At 36.3% G+C, this 12,885-nt stretch overlaps 1 protein-coding gene across 3 annotated transcripts in view; it reads left to right on the top strand.

The window, feature by feature from the left end:
- The window catches only part of SERPINI1 (serpin family I member 1), a 70,595-nt gene that overhangs the window by 41,202 nt on the left and 16,508 nt on the right, over positions 1 to 12,885 (top strand). For all 3 annotated transcript variants that reach the window (XM_021702619.1, XM_021702617.1, XM_021702620.1), the window contains exons 2-5: positions 2,361 to 2,627; positions 3,654 to 3,884; positions 5,881 to 6,075; positions 7,827 to 8,031. In XM_021702619.1, coding sequence (XP_021558294.1) covers positions 2,378 to 2,627; positions 3,654 to 3,884; positions 5,881 to 6,075; positions 7,827 to 8,031 — 881 coding nt within the window. In that variant the 5' untranslated portion in view covers positions 2,361 to 2,377. The remainder of the gene's footprint in view (positions 1 to 2,360; positions 2,628 to 3,653; positions 3,885 to 5,880; positions 6,076 to 7,826; positions 8,032 to 12,885) is intronic.

Raw genomic sequence — 12,885 nt, 5'->3', positions numbered from 1 at the left:
CTTGACCTTGTTTTTCTAGAATGCTTGTTGGTTGGCAATAGGTTGGTTTTTGTTTTATATGAATGAAATCTTTTTGTTCACCTAAAATTTGATACTCATGTTGAAAGCAATGGTTTCCAAATAGCCATGTTACTGAGGGACAGATACCACCACCATATAGTGACTTTAACTTCATTAACTACTAGATAACATTAAATGAAAGTAATGAGGCCCAGCTTTGGGTCTTTGTAGGGTATGTCAGATAGCAGTATAGTGTCATGATTAAGAGCATGGCTTTGAGTCTGACTTGGATTTCTGAGTTCTAGTAACCTAAGTATTAAATACCGGATATATCTTAGGGTCTCTTTCAAATTAGAAGGGTACCTGCTAAATTTCCATCTGAATCTAGAGATTGAGAAAGTTCCCCTATTCTGCTTCCACCTTTTCCTGGAGTCCTCTGGAGTACAGAAGCAGGGGGGCTGGGGGGGCTGGAAATTTGGGGGCAGCCTCACATTGATGGCCTCAGTCTGCCGGCTGGCAGGGCAGCTGTGTTCTCTGCCCCGGGCTTCAGTCCCACCACAGACACTGCTCTGCAGCAGTGCACTTGATCTCCCACAGGCAGCCATCCCCATCTCCCACAGAGGGGTCTCCCACAGCAGGGGTTGTGAGAGTCCGTATTTACATGCAGGCTGAGCCTTGCCTTCCTAAACAAAGGAGACTGATCTAAACCTTAATACAAAAGCAGAGGGATGACAGCAGTGCTTGGAGTTTCTCAGACAAAACAAAACAAAACTGATCCCTAAAACTGAACCCTAAAATGTGAAGGACTTATAAACTAATAGGCAGCTCTCCAGAAGTTGGAATGAAAAACGTGATAGGAGGGAGGAGGACATTCTGACTCAAACCCCTGTCAGAAACACCTTGCTCTTAAGTAAAATGTGTATGCCTTCTGTTAACTGAGGAAAGGGGATTGTTAATGTTCCATGCTCGTTGAAATACAATTTTCCAAATGTGTTCGCTCAGTATCACTTTACATGTTGTTTTCATGATAGTTTTTTTTTTTCCTTGAAGGTCATGAACAAGTAAGCTGCTTAATTGTTTGACTAGGCAGTTCAGCTTTTAGATGCCTGCAGTGACAAAGAGGGAGAATACAAGGAAAAAGGAAATTCTGTCCCAGCTGTGTGCTGGTCACTGTGTGCCGTTTGTGGGTGGACAGGGCTTCGGGAACACTGGTGTGCCAGGAGGAAGAACTATCAACCAGAGATGTCTGGCACTGACACTTTCTTTTCCACAGAGAAAATGGCTCAAGAACCAGATAAACCTCGTATTTAGAAATATTCATTGAAATAGAAGCATCGTGGGGCGCCTGGGTGGCTCAGTTGGTTAAGCGACTGCCTTCGGCTCAGGTCATGATCCTGGAGTCCCGGGATCGAGTCCCACATCGGGCTCCCTGCTCAGCAGGGGGTCTGCTTCTCCCTCTGCCCTCTTCCCTCTCGTGCTCTCTGTCTCTCATTCTCTCTCTCTCAAATAAATAAATAAAATCTTAAAAAAAAAAAGAAATAGAAGCATCGTGTTCTGGTATAAGCTGAAATGGTAATATCAGCCTAAGTATAAAAGGACAGTGTGGTAGAAGGCCCCTCCCTGCCCCGAGATCACCATTAGGAGTAACAGCCTCATAGGTAGCCACAGTGGAAGAGAAAAGAGCACAAGGATGTGCTGAATGTGTTTCTCTAGGTTACCACTTCCTGTGGGTTCTGCAGCCTGGGCTGAACAAACTAGGGCCGGTGGCAGGTGTGTGTCTGATCTTTTCCTGCCAGTTGGCAACCCAGTTGCATGGTGCATTAATTTTATAAATTGTAGTGAATGAGTAGAGCGACATTTTCAAATGCCTGACTTCACTAGTTCATCTTAAACCCTGTAAATATCTTTTGGTTTCCATTATAGTTTTCCTGGACCTTTGTAGTTTAGTGTAAGCTAGAGTAAATTGTTTTAAAATCATGACCAAAATATATATGGTGAAGATATGAAAAATTGATACATTCGCCTCACCAAACATGGTCTAAATTTTCCATTATATATGTAGCTATACATACTCTTAACCCCATGAAGGTGGGGACCAGGGCTACCTGTTCCTGGAAATATCCTCAGAATTTAGCAATGTTATTTGTTCATTTGACTATTAATTGCCTTTTTAAAAATAGTATCTCCCAACATATCCTTTAAAGGGGCTTTTGTTAGGAGATATTAACAATGTAAATGTTTAGAAATTTGGTTTGCTTTACAACTTTGCAAGAAATAATTCTTATTTTTATTTTATTTTTTGCCTTTCACTCCATTGTCAGAGATAATTAATAATTAATATGGAAATTATTGTTTTTCAGGCTAGAGCTCTCCCAACATGGCTTTCCTTGTACTCTTCTCTTTGCTGGTTCTGCAAAATCTGGCTTTAGGGGCCACTTTCCCTGATGAGACCATTGCTGAGTTGTCAGTGAATATGTATAACCATCTTCGAGCCACTGGGGAAGATGAAAATATTCTTTTCTCTCCATTGAGTGTTACCTTTGCTATGGGAATGATGGAACTTGGGGCCCAAGGTTCTACCCTGAAAGAAATCCGTCATTCAATGGGATATGACAGCCTGAAAAATGGTGAGTGTCCTTAGGTTTAATTTTTCAAGGTGGTTTGACTTTAACTTTCAACTCAGTTATGTTGTCTTAGGCCACAGGTAGCAATATTCACACAGTGTGAGAAAGTGATCTCATTGAGATGGTATGGTTAGGAGAACCATCAGGAAACCCAAGGAAGGTATTAACTCCTTGCTGTATCTTTAGCTGAGTTAATCTAAGGAAATTGTAGATTTTATTATTATTATTTAAATAAAACTCACTGTGACAAATAAAATCAAACCTGGTTCTTACTGAATTTCCAGTCTAGAGGGAGAGGCATGTATCAATCAATTATCACATAAATGAATATTTACAACTGTGATAACTGCTATGAAGAAAAGCAACATGATTCTCTAGGAATATTAGAAATTTTTGCTTAAAACCAATTGTATCTTCATTTTTTAAGCAGCATCCAAGAATTTTTTTGAAATGTTTTATTATTATGAAAATGTTATGTATTGGGGAAAGTTTTTAGCCAAAAGGTTTTTGTAATCATTTTGACATGATGTATGATTTCTATTTTAATGTTTTTAATATACATGAGAATCGACTCATTAAAAAGTTAAGAACTCGATGATTTCTAAGGCATGTTTCTAGTTATAAGGCAAAAAAGTCCAGTGAAAGTAAAATTTCAAGGAATATTTTGATTTTTAAATTAGGTAATTAAGCTTAATTCTTATTCCTATTAATTATAAAATGAAGACCAATTTAATGAGAATAACCTAAGTACTTTGAAAGGAGACAACCAAAAAAATCTCTATAGATTCCAAGACATCAATTAAAACGAAAAATAATACCAGTTCATAATACTCAAAGTTAATTTGAAGATCTAGAAATGGCACAAATATTGGAACCTCCTAGTCATGTCGATATGGGGAATAAACTAGTGCTCTTCCCTTGGGCCCCTGTCTCATCAATCTTCCTTGCTGTTTTTTAGTGCTTTTCCAATCCCCATGATCATTCACTGTGTTTGTTCCACTAATAAACTTATTGTTTGTCATTTTGCAGGTGATGAATTTTCCTTCTTGAAGGATTTTTCTAACATGGTAACTGCTAAAGAGAGCCAGTATGTGATGAAAATTGCCAATTCCCTCTTTGTGCAAAATGGATTTCATGTCAATGAGGAATTTTTGCAAATGCTGAAAAAATACTTCAAAGCAGAAGTAAATCATGTGGACTTCAGTCAAAATATAGCTGTGGCCAACCATATCAATAAGTGGGTGGAGAATAACACAAATAGTATGTCATTTGGTTCCTTTCTTTCTCTAGTGGCTTAGTTTTAACTCTCTTCTACTTCTGAAATTATTTTCTCTTCACTCCAGTTGAATTTTTGAATGTTAGCATTTAGTTGAGTATCTAATAATTATTTTGTATAGATTACAGTCTTTTTAGAGGCATTGCTTATGAATAAACATTTTTGAAAGAACTTAAATCTTTTGGCACGTGAAGAATTTAGGCACTATGATAAATCAGTCTGAAATCTGTCTCTCCAATCATGGTTTTCCTCTGCATGGTAATCTTAACTACTATATGGAATTTTGCTTGAGCTGACTTGTTTAAGAAGTTAGATACCAATTAGGATGGCAGTTGGTGGGCCTCTTAAAAATATACTTAAAATAGAATGTAAGAAAGAGTTAAAAATCAGAGTTGGGCTTTTATTTTTTTTAAAGATTTTATTTATTCATTTGAGAGACAGAGAGAAACAGAGAGAGCACAGTAGGGGGAGTGGCAGAGGGAAAGCGAGACACAGACTCCCCGCTGAGCGGGGAGCCTGATGTAGGGCTCAATTCCAGGACCTGGAGATCATGATCTGAGCTGAAGGCAGATGCTTAGCCATCTTAACCATCTGAACTACCCAGGCAGGCACCCTCAAAGTTGGGCTTCTAAACAACAGAACCTGATTGGTAATCAAAAAAATTGTATAGGATTTCTTAAAAAAAAGAGCAGCCCATTTTAAGCCCAAATAAGTGGAGAATGAGAAAGAGATACGTTTATTTTAAAATTTATTTCTAATCTAATTTAAAATTTATTTCTAATCTGAACATTTATTTTAAAACTTATTTCTAAACTTGACTGGCTTGGTTGGTGGAGCATGTGATGCTTGATCTCGGGGTAATGAGTTTGAGCCCCACATTGGGTGTAAAAAAATAAAAAAATAAAATCTTTAAAAAATAAATAAAATTTGTTTCTAATCTAGTCTTTAAAAATGTATTTAAGCTTTCCAAATGTTTCATATTTTACCATTTTATTTTCTAACTTTACCATCAAAATATTGAAATTAGAATTTAAAAAATGAAGCCAAATTGAAAGTAGATTGCAGATGTTCATTAAATTAATTCATATTGTCAAAACTCCTCAAATAATGTCAATCTAATATATTTTATTTTGGAACAATAACAAAAAAACCTAACCACATACCCTATGTCCTATAATCCCAAAAATTCCGAGGCACCTTTGTAAGCACCTAAAGAAGTGCTATCATTAATAAAATGGAGAATACAAATTTTGGTCCTATCTTTTTCAACTATGACATTAAAACGTAGGATAAAATAAACTTATGTTTGTATTTTAACATTCAAAGAATAAGTCAAGAATAATAATCCACTTTGAATAGATTGAATGATTACAAGCTATTTCGAAAATCCTTTTACACATTTTTAGCTATCAACAAAGAGCCAGTATCTTTGACAATAGATTTGTAAAGGAATATTTCAAATGATCGATAATAAGGCATCACTAGTTCAATTGGCTTTCACTCATCTGTTTTCACCTAGTCGAACGCAGTTGTTATATTTAGTGGAAAGATATCCAATATATATGGGGGCAATTTTTGAACTGGCTGACATTTTAATCATGTACATTGTTCAAGAATAAACTCAGTAATCATTACTGAATGCTTACTCTGTGTTAAGAGATGTGCATACATCATTACAACTAGAAAGTAGTAAAGCCTGAGATTCTGTTGTACTTGGTTCTATAGTTTCTGCAAGTGTCAAGATCCTACCAGTGTTATTGCAGGTAGGTGTGTTTTAGATCCCCTTAATCTGTAATTGTGTGTGTGTGTGTATAACATTTTTCCTTTGAAAGCAAGATACTTTTAATTTTTATTGTAAATTTGGTAGTGGTATACAGTTTTTCTGGATTACTGTATCAGATGGTAGTTTGATAATCTTTTGGTCCCCATTCACCTTCAAATTTAATATAAATTTTCATCTATTCATTTTTTCCTGAATAGGTCTGTTGAAGGATTTGGTATCCCCAAGGGATTTTGATGCTGGCACTCATTTGGCCCTCATCAATGCTATCTATTTCAAGGGGAACTGGAAGTCACAATTTAGACCTGAAAATACTAGAACCTTTTCCTTCACTAAAGATGATGAAAGTGAAGTCCAAATTCCAATGATGTATCAACAAGGGGAATTTTATTATGGTAAGACATTCTGGCTTTTATTTCTCTCTTCTTACAGTATAATAATTTTTTAAGAAAGAACATGAAGCATTTATTACTCAAATATCTTGTCAATCTTGTTTGGGCTACAATTCAATTTCCTTGGCTCCATTTTCAAAGGCCTCTAATTAGATCTTAAGTGAATATTATATGCATTGACAGTTTTCTAATATACTTCTTTAAATTATAAAGTTGATTACACCTGCAGAGTGGCTTTATTCATGGGTAAACACCTGACCTTGTATAAGAACATTCTGAGTTACTCCAAAAACCTATTGGCTTTGGGGTGGTTGTCAGTGACCCATATGTTCCACTTTGCTCTTGCTTGGATTCCTTACCACTTTTTGAATTACAAGCATTTCTTTAAAATTTTGCTTTCAGGGATGCCTGGGTGGCTCAGTCAGTTAAGTGTCTGCCTTCGGCTCAGGTCATGATCCCAGGGTCCTGGGACTGAGTCCCGCATTGGGCTCCTTGCTCAGCTGGGAGCCTGCTTCTCCCTCTGCCTGTAGCTCCCTCTGCTTGTGCTCTCTCTCCCTCTCTCTCTGTCTCTCTCTATCTCAAATAAATAAAATCTTTAAAAATAAATAAATAAAATTTTGCTTTCAGACTATGTATGGTTAGACATAATTATTCATTCATAGTTTCGTTTATTGAAAGTCTATCATTTGTGATACAACTCAATATCCTTGGCATTATTTTCAAAGATATTTCATTGGACTTTTCAGAAGTTTAGAGTGTTAATCCTTCTTACACACTACAATGGACTGTATTCTTACACGCTATATTTGAGAACCAAAATGTTTAATGGTCTAAAGGACCTAAATCAGTTACAGGAAAATACTCATAACAGAAGCATTACATTTTCTTTTTGAAAATGGGGTAATTTTGAGGTAGCAGCAGGATCTCTTTTTTTTAAAGACTTCTTTATTTTTTTTATGGAAGGCTGGTGAATTTAGCTAAATTATTAGAACAGAAAGCCCATTACCTTACTAACCTCATTACTTAATTTGGAGGTCTTAAGCACCACAGTTACTGTGGATAACTACTGTAGAATGTAATAGATTTCATTTTGACTATGCTATCTTGGCCTCAAAACTTTTAGCTGTGGTAATGATAAAGTCCCAGGTATTACGTAGTCAATTTCCCCCTTCTTAGAAATCAGGTGGGTATTGGCAAATATGAATTACAACTACTTGGATCTAGGGCTTTATTTTTCTAACCAGGACTTACCATCGTTTCTAAAGATAATCTTTAACTATATATTCATTTGAAGTATCTCATTTAAAAATAAAAAGTAAGTCTATAGAACATATTATAACAATTGTGATATAATTATGGGGATTCTAAAATAAAATAAATTCTTTAGGACTGAAGATTCACTTGATTTCAGGACCTTTTAAAAAAAAACAAAAAAAGGGCGCCTGGGTGGCTCAGATGGTTAAGCGTCTGCCTTCAGCTCAGGTCATGATCCCAGGGTCCTGGGATCGAGTCCCACATCGGGCTCCCTGCTTCTTGGGAGCCTGCTTTTCCCTCTGCCTCTCTCTCTCTCTCTGTCTCTCATGAATAAATAAATAAAATATTTAAAAACAACAACAACAACAAAAAAAAACCTTTTTTCTCAGATGCCTGAATTTCTTATATTCTATATACTATTTTGGAAGAGAGTTATAACAAATTAAACCTTTTATTTGAGCTTGAAGATGGGCCTTTTATCACCTTTCTTTTTGTTTTAGGAGAATTTAGTGATGGCTCCAATGAAGCTGGTGGTATCTACCAAGTCCTAGAAATACCCTATGAGGGAGAGGAGATAAGCATGATGCTGGCATTGTCCAGACAGGAAGTTCCACTGGCCACTCTGGAGCCATTGGTCAAAGCACAGCTGATTGAAGAATGGGCAAACTCTGTGAAGAAACAAAAAGTGGAAGTGTACCTGCCCAGGTAAGAGGCTCCTGTGGGACTCCTTCTGATAGCACGGAGGGAGAGATTTCAATGTAGGTTCCGACTCAGGAAAACTCTGGCCACTGCCTTTGAATTTTAAGTCTTAGCTACTCTCTTCCCCCTACTCCCCTTCCTGTTTCCTCCCCTTCCCTCCTTTCCTTCTCTCCCTTCTCCTTTTTTAAAGTAGTCTTTTGTACTCATGACGTCCTGCCCAGAGACACAAGCTCACTTATCGATTCACTCAGTACTATTTACCAAGACTTAGTTTCAGATCCTACTCAATATTCTTAGCTTCATTTTAGAAGATTTCTCAATAGATCGTCTCTGAATATCATTTGCTTTGGCAGTCTTCTGTATTTCATTAATATTTAAAGTTGATTATAGCTGGAGAGAAAATAATCTCCCGCATTGTTGGAAGAAGCACAAACAAGTTACTGTGCTCGGTGCCAAGATGCAACCATAAATAAGCAGGAAAAAGCTTACAATTCTCCCTGTGGATTAAATAATAAAATCTATGCAGGGCCTTGATGTTCTTCTCAACCCTGCATCTGGCCACTCACCACAACAAACACTTTGTAGCATGTTCTATCCATGTGCTTGTTGCTATGCTACATACAAGTCGCATGGTTTTGCCTGCCTCTGGGTCTCTATGCATGTTTTTGCCTTGGCCTAAAATACTCTTCTCATGTTTCTTTGCCTGATATTGATATTGTGTACTTCTCTGTATATTTTTAAAGAAATTCTTTTTGATAAAATGAGAAATTCAGTACAGTGTTAATGCTTCCCTTATTAAATTCCATAAATTAAGTGCAGCATGTCCAAATGCTTCAATTCTGTGAGGATGCAAAGTTATTTAGGGGTATTTTAACAGAATCCTAAATGAATGCTTAATAAGTATCACATATTCTAATTCAACCATATTCACTAAAAATGTGGCCTCCAGGTCCTGTCCACTGAGAAATTGAATGTGGCAGCAGAAGAAAATTAAATTTTCATTTTCTAAGAGATCCTCTTCAATTATGAAATAGTTTAGCTTGCTTGCTCATATTAATGCCTGATACTAAACTAGGCACAGTTAATTACCATGTATCCATTTCTCCAGAAGTTCTATGAACTCTCCTTCTGCCTGGTTAATGCATAGAGAGCAAGGCTAAATAGCTAGATACCACAAATCTGGTTTCCCTTTTTAAGAAATTGACTGTTTTCAAATACTTATGTGTAGGTAATGATCAATAGGAAATGATCTACCCCTTCCATTTTACAGTATTAGGATCCCCTAAATGTCCAATGAGGGTAATGATGTTTGTGACCTCATTTTAGCAAGGGTAAAAATGTTTTAATAGCCATTTCCTAGGTTTACTCAAGTGTCTGTCTTAAAATGTTTGTATAGATTTATTCGCATGGAGATATTACTCTGAAACAGCAACTTTGCATTTCTGTAATTTGACCACATTCTTGTCCTGCTCCACAGGTACTTTTACTTTCTATTATATTAGATTTTATGCATATAGGTTTTAAATGCCTTTCTTAAAAGGTATAGGGTATGTTGAGGGGGGGAGAAGGGACAACTACTTTTGCATTTTTATTAGTTTTCCCCCCTGAACAATAAGTCCTACAGGAATCAGATGCTGAATTGAAATTGTATTTTTATCCAAAATACAAAACTCTATTCAGGAGAGGGTAAAATTGCTATACCTATGTGATACCATAAATCCAGTGAAATACTAAAAGGTTAATGCACAGTCATACATTTCTAAGATTTAAATGAGATTACCAGATATTCTTCCAATTTATTCATGGTAGCAAAAACAGTTTGGCTAATATAGATAAAAAATATATGTAAGATATCTAAAAAGCACTTTAGAATAATGCCTAGCACAGAGTAAGCATCATATAGTTATTACCTATTATCACCATTATTATTTATTTTCAGTGTACATTTTAAGTCCTAGTATTCACCTTATGTTAATCTATGGGTAGCTTTTTTTTTTTTTTAAGATTTTATTTATTTATTTGACAGAAAGATAGTGAGAGCAGGAACACAAGCAGGGGGAGTGGGAGAGGGAGAAGCAGGCTTCCTGCCGAGCAGGGAGCCCTATGTGGGACTCGATCCCAGGACCCTGGGATCATGACCTGAGCCGAAGGCAGACGCTTAACGACTGAGCCACCCAGGCGCCCCCTATGGGTAGCTTTATATATACTTTTCTTCCAGTAAGATTTTTTAAAAACCTCGTTCTGATGAACATTACCCTCTTCATTGTATAAGGTGCAAGAAGATTGTTTTAAAATGAAAATCAAATATCTTAATACTTGGAATGCAGAGGTACCTGGCTGCCGTATCTTTCCACTCTGACTTTTGTAGTCTCAGATTTGTCATTTGTGATCAGAGTGCTGGAAATCAACAGATATAGAGTGGTTTTCTATTTTGTAAGCAGAGACCATCCTGTTATTTTGAAATGATTGTCTTAGAAATAAAGCACTTTAGTTTCATGTTTATAAAAGAAAACTAATACATAAGCCATCTGATTTTGTTCTTTAACATGAGTGCTTTTTACTAGGGTTTTCTACAGAAGGTGTCTTGATTAGTTTCTTAATTGCTTACAAGGTGAATAAATCTCCTTATATGTAAAATATATTTATACTTTTCTAACACTTGCTCTCCACACCTGAGTCTCTCATGCTTCTGCCCTCAACATACCTCTTCAACTTACTCAGAAAGTTGCAAATGCATGATTACATTGTTAAAATAAGCTTGCCTTTTGGGTTTAAAAAAGCAGTGTTGTGGCTTTTTATTTTTAAATTCAGTGGGCAAAATGTAAAATCTACCTATAGTTTGATTGTTTTTAAATAGCCATTGTTAGAATTGTAGTTATTAGTGGTGGGGCACTTTGCGGTCAGACAGACCTCAGCTCATATCCTCATTCTACCACTCACTAGCTGTGTGACTAGGGCAAGTTGCTTAGCTTGTCTGAACTTCAGTTTGTTCTTCTGTAGAATAGAGATAACAATACATAATCTCACAGGACTCTGTGACATTATCATAGGGATGATTAAATGAGATACCATATGTAAAAGGATTTGCATAGTGTCTGGGATATAGTGAGCCCTCAGGTATGGGAGATGATAATGATTATTTATATGCATATTGGTCTATATTAAGAGGAAAGAGTAAATGGATAATAGCTATTTCCCGTAATTTGATAAGGAAACAAAGACGGGAAATGGATAAGTGGAAATTGTTCACATCCTATCTTCAACTTTGAACACTCTTTTTTTTTTTTTTTTTGGTCACCTAGATTTTTTCCCTTCAACCTATGTGTATTGTCCTATGCCAGATACTACAGATATTGAAATAAAAAAAGATACTGTATTTGACTAATTTACAGCTAAAGCAGCAGAGATGAAACAGCTATTTAATCAAATTACTCCACCACTACTAAAATGCAAATATAAAACACCTTAACATCTATAATAACGTGAATGTTATACATAACTGCAATATTGTGAGTGTTATCAATACAATCTGCCCTTTATTACGTGCCTCCTACATAGTGGCACCATCCTAAGACTTCTAGGAACCTTTGGGGCACCTGGATGGCTCAGTTGATGGAGCTTGCAACTCTTGATCTCATGGTTGTGAGTTTGAGCCCCATGTTGGATGTAGAGATCACTTAAAAATAAAATCTTTTTTTTTTTTTAAAGACTTCTAGGGGGGTGCCTGGGTGGCTCGGTGGGTTAAGCGTCTGCCTTCTGCTCAGGTCATGATCCCAGGGTCCTGGGATCAAGCCCCACATCGGGCTCTCTGCTCAGCAGGGAGCCTGTTTCCAGCCTGTTCCTCCCTTTCCTGTCACTCTCTCTCTCTCTGTGTCAAATAAATAATTAAAATCTTTAAAAAAAAAAAGACTTCTAGAAACCTTATTTAATCCCCTCAACAATACCATGAGGCAGGTATTATTAATGTCATGTTCTACATGCCAAATCCGGAACTTGCCCAAATTCAATCTGGCTAAATTACCATCCTCACCTGAAACAGCAAACCTCAGAAGTGTGAAACAAACCAGGTTGCTCCTAAGAAATACAAAGAATCCTCTACTGATCTCTCCCTTCACTTTCCTATTTTAGGTGGATCAGGACATACAGAATACGACCTGGATCCATGCCCCTGCCCTGCCATTTATTAGCCACATGACCTTGGTCAAGTTATCTCATCTTTCTCTTCCTTGGTTTCTTCTTCTATTAACTGAGGATAATAATAATACTGACCTCCAAGGATTTTAGGGATATTTAAATTAATCTGTTATAGTCTTAGAATAGTTTTTGGTAGGTCAATCAATCAATCAATCAATAATAAATGTAAAGCACACACACAAAACACCTTAATCAAGCCATTGAATGTATTCTTTGAGACATTCCATACCTCCCTACTCATCCCCCTTTTCTACTTCCACAACCGACATCTGCTTTTTGTAGAAAACAAAAGAGACTGTGCTAAGTCCAAGTAAAAGTGTAGGATACAGATAAAATTCAGGACTTGGTTTAATATGTTTGCTATACATTTATTTCTCTATTTGTCATATTTTCCATAAACATGAACCTGCTAAAACTATTTTCCCCTGACTATTCCTCTTGATGTCTGAGTCTTGTTTATAGCAACCATTCCCTTGTTGTTCTTAAAACCAGACATCAGAAATGATGCTAATGGAATGTTTTGTGACTGTCACAAACTTAGCTTTTTTAAGGATATAGCCCATTGCCTAAAAACTTACATTTATGATCTTTATTGATCAAGAAGCAACATCTTAGAAAAAAAAGGAAACATTTATTTCTAGTTGTTCTCACTTTTTATAAAAAAGT

Source organism: Neomonachus schauinslandi, chromosome 1 (assembly GCF_002201575.2).
Source record: "Neomonachus schauinslandi chromosome 1, ASM220157v2, whole genome shotgun sequence".
Taxonomy (NCBI): Eukaryota; Metazoa; Chordata; class Mammalia; order Carnivora; family Phocidae; genus Neomonachus; species Neomonachus schauinslandi.
The sequence above is the reverse complement of the archived record's forward strand: the minus strand, read 5'-3'. Positions and strand labels throughout refer to the sequence as shown.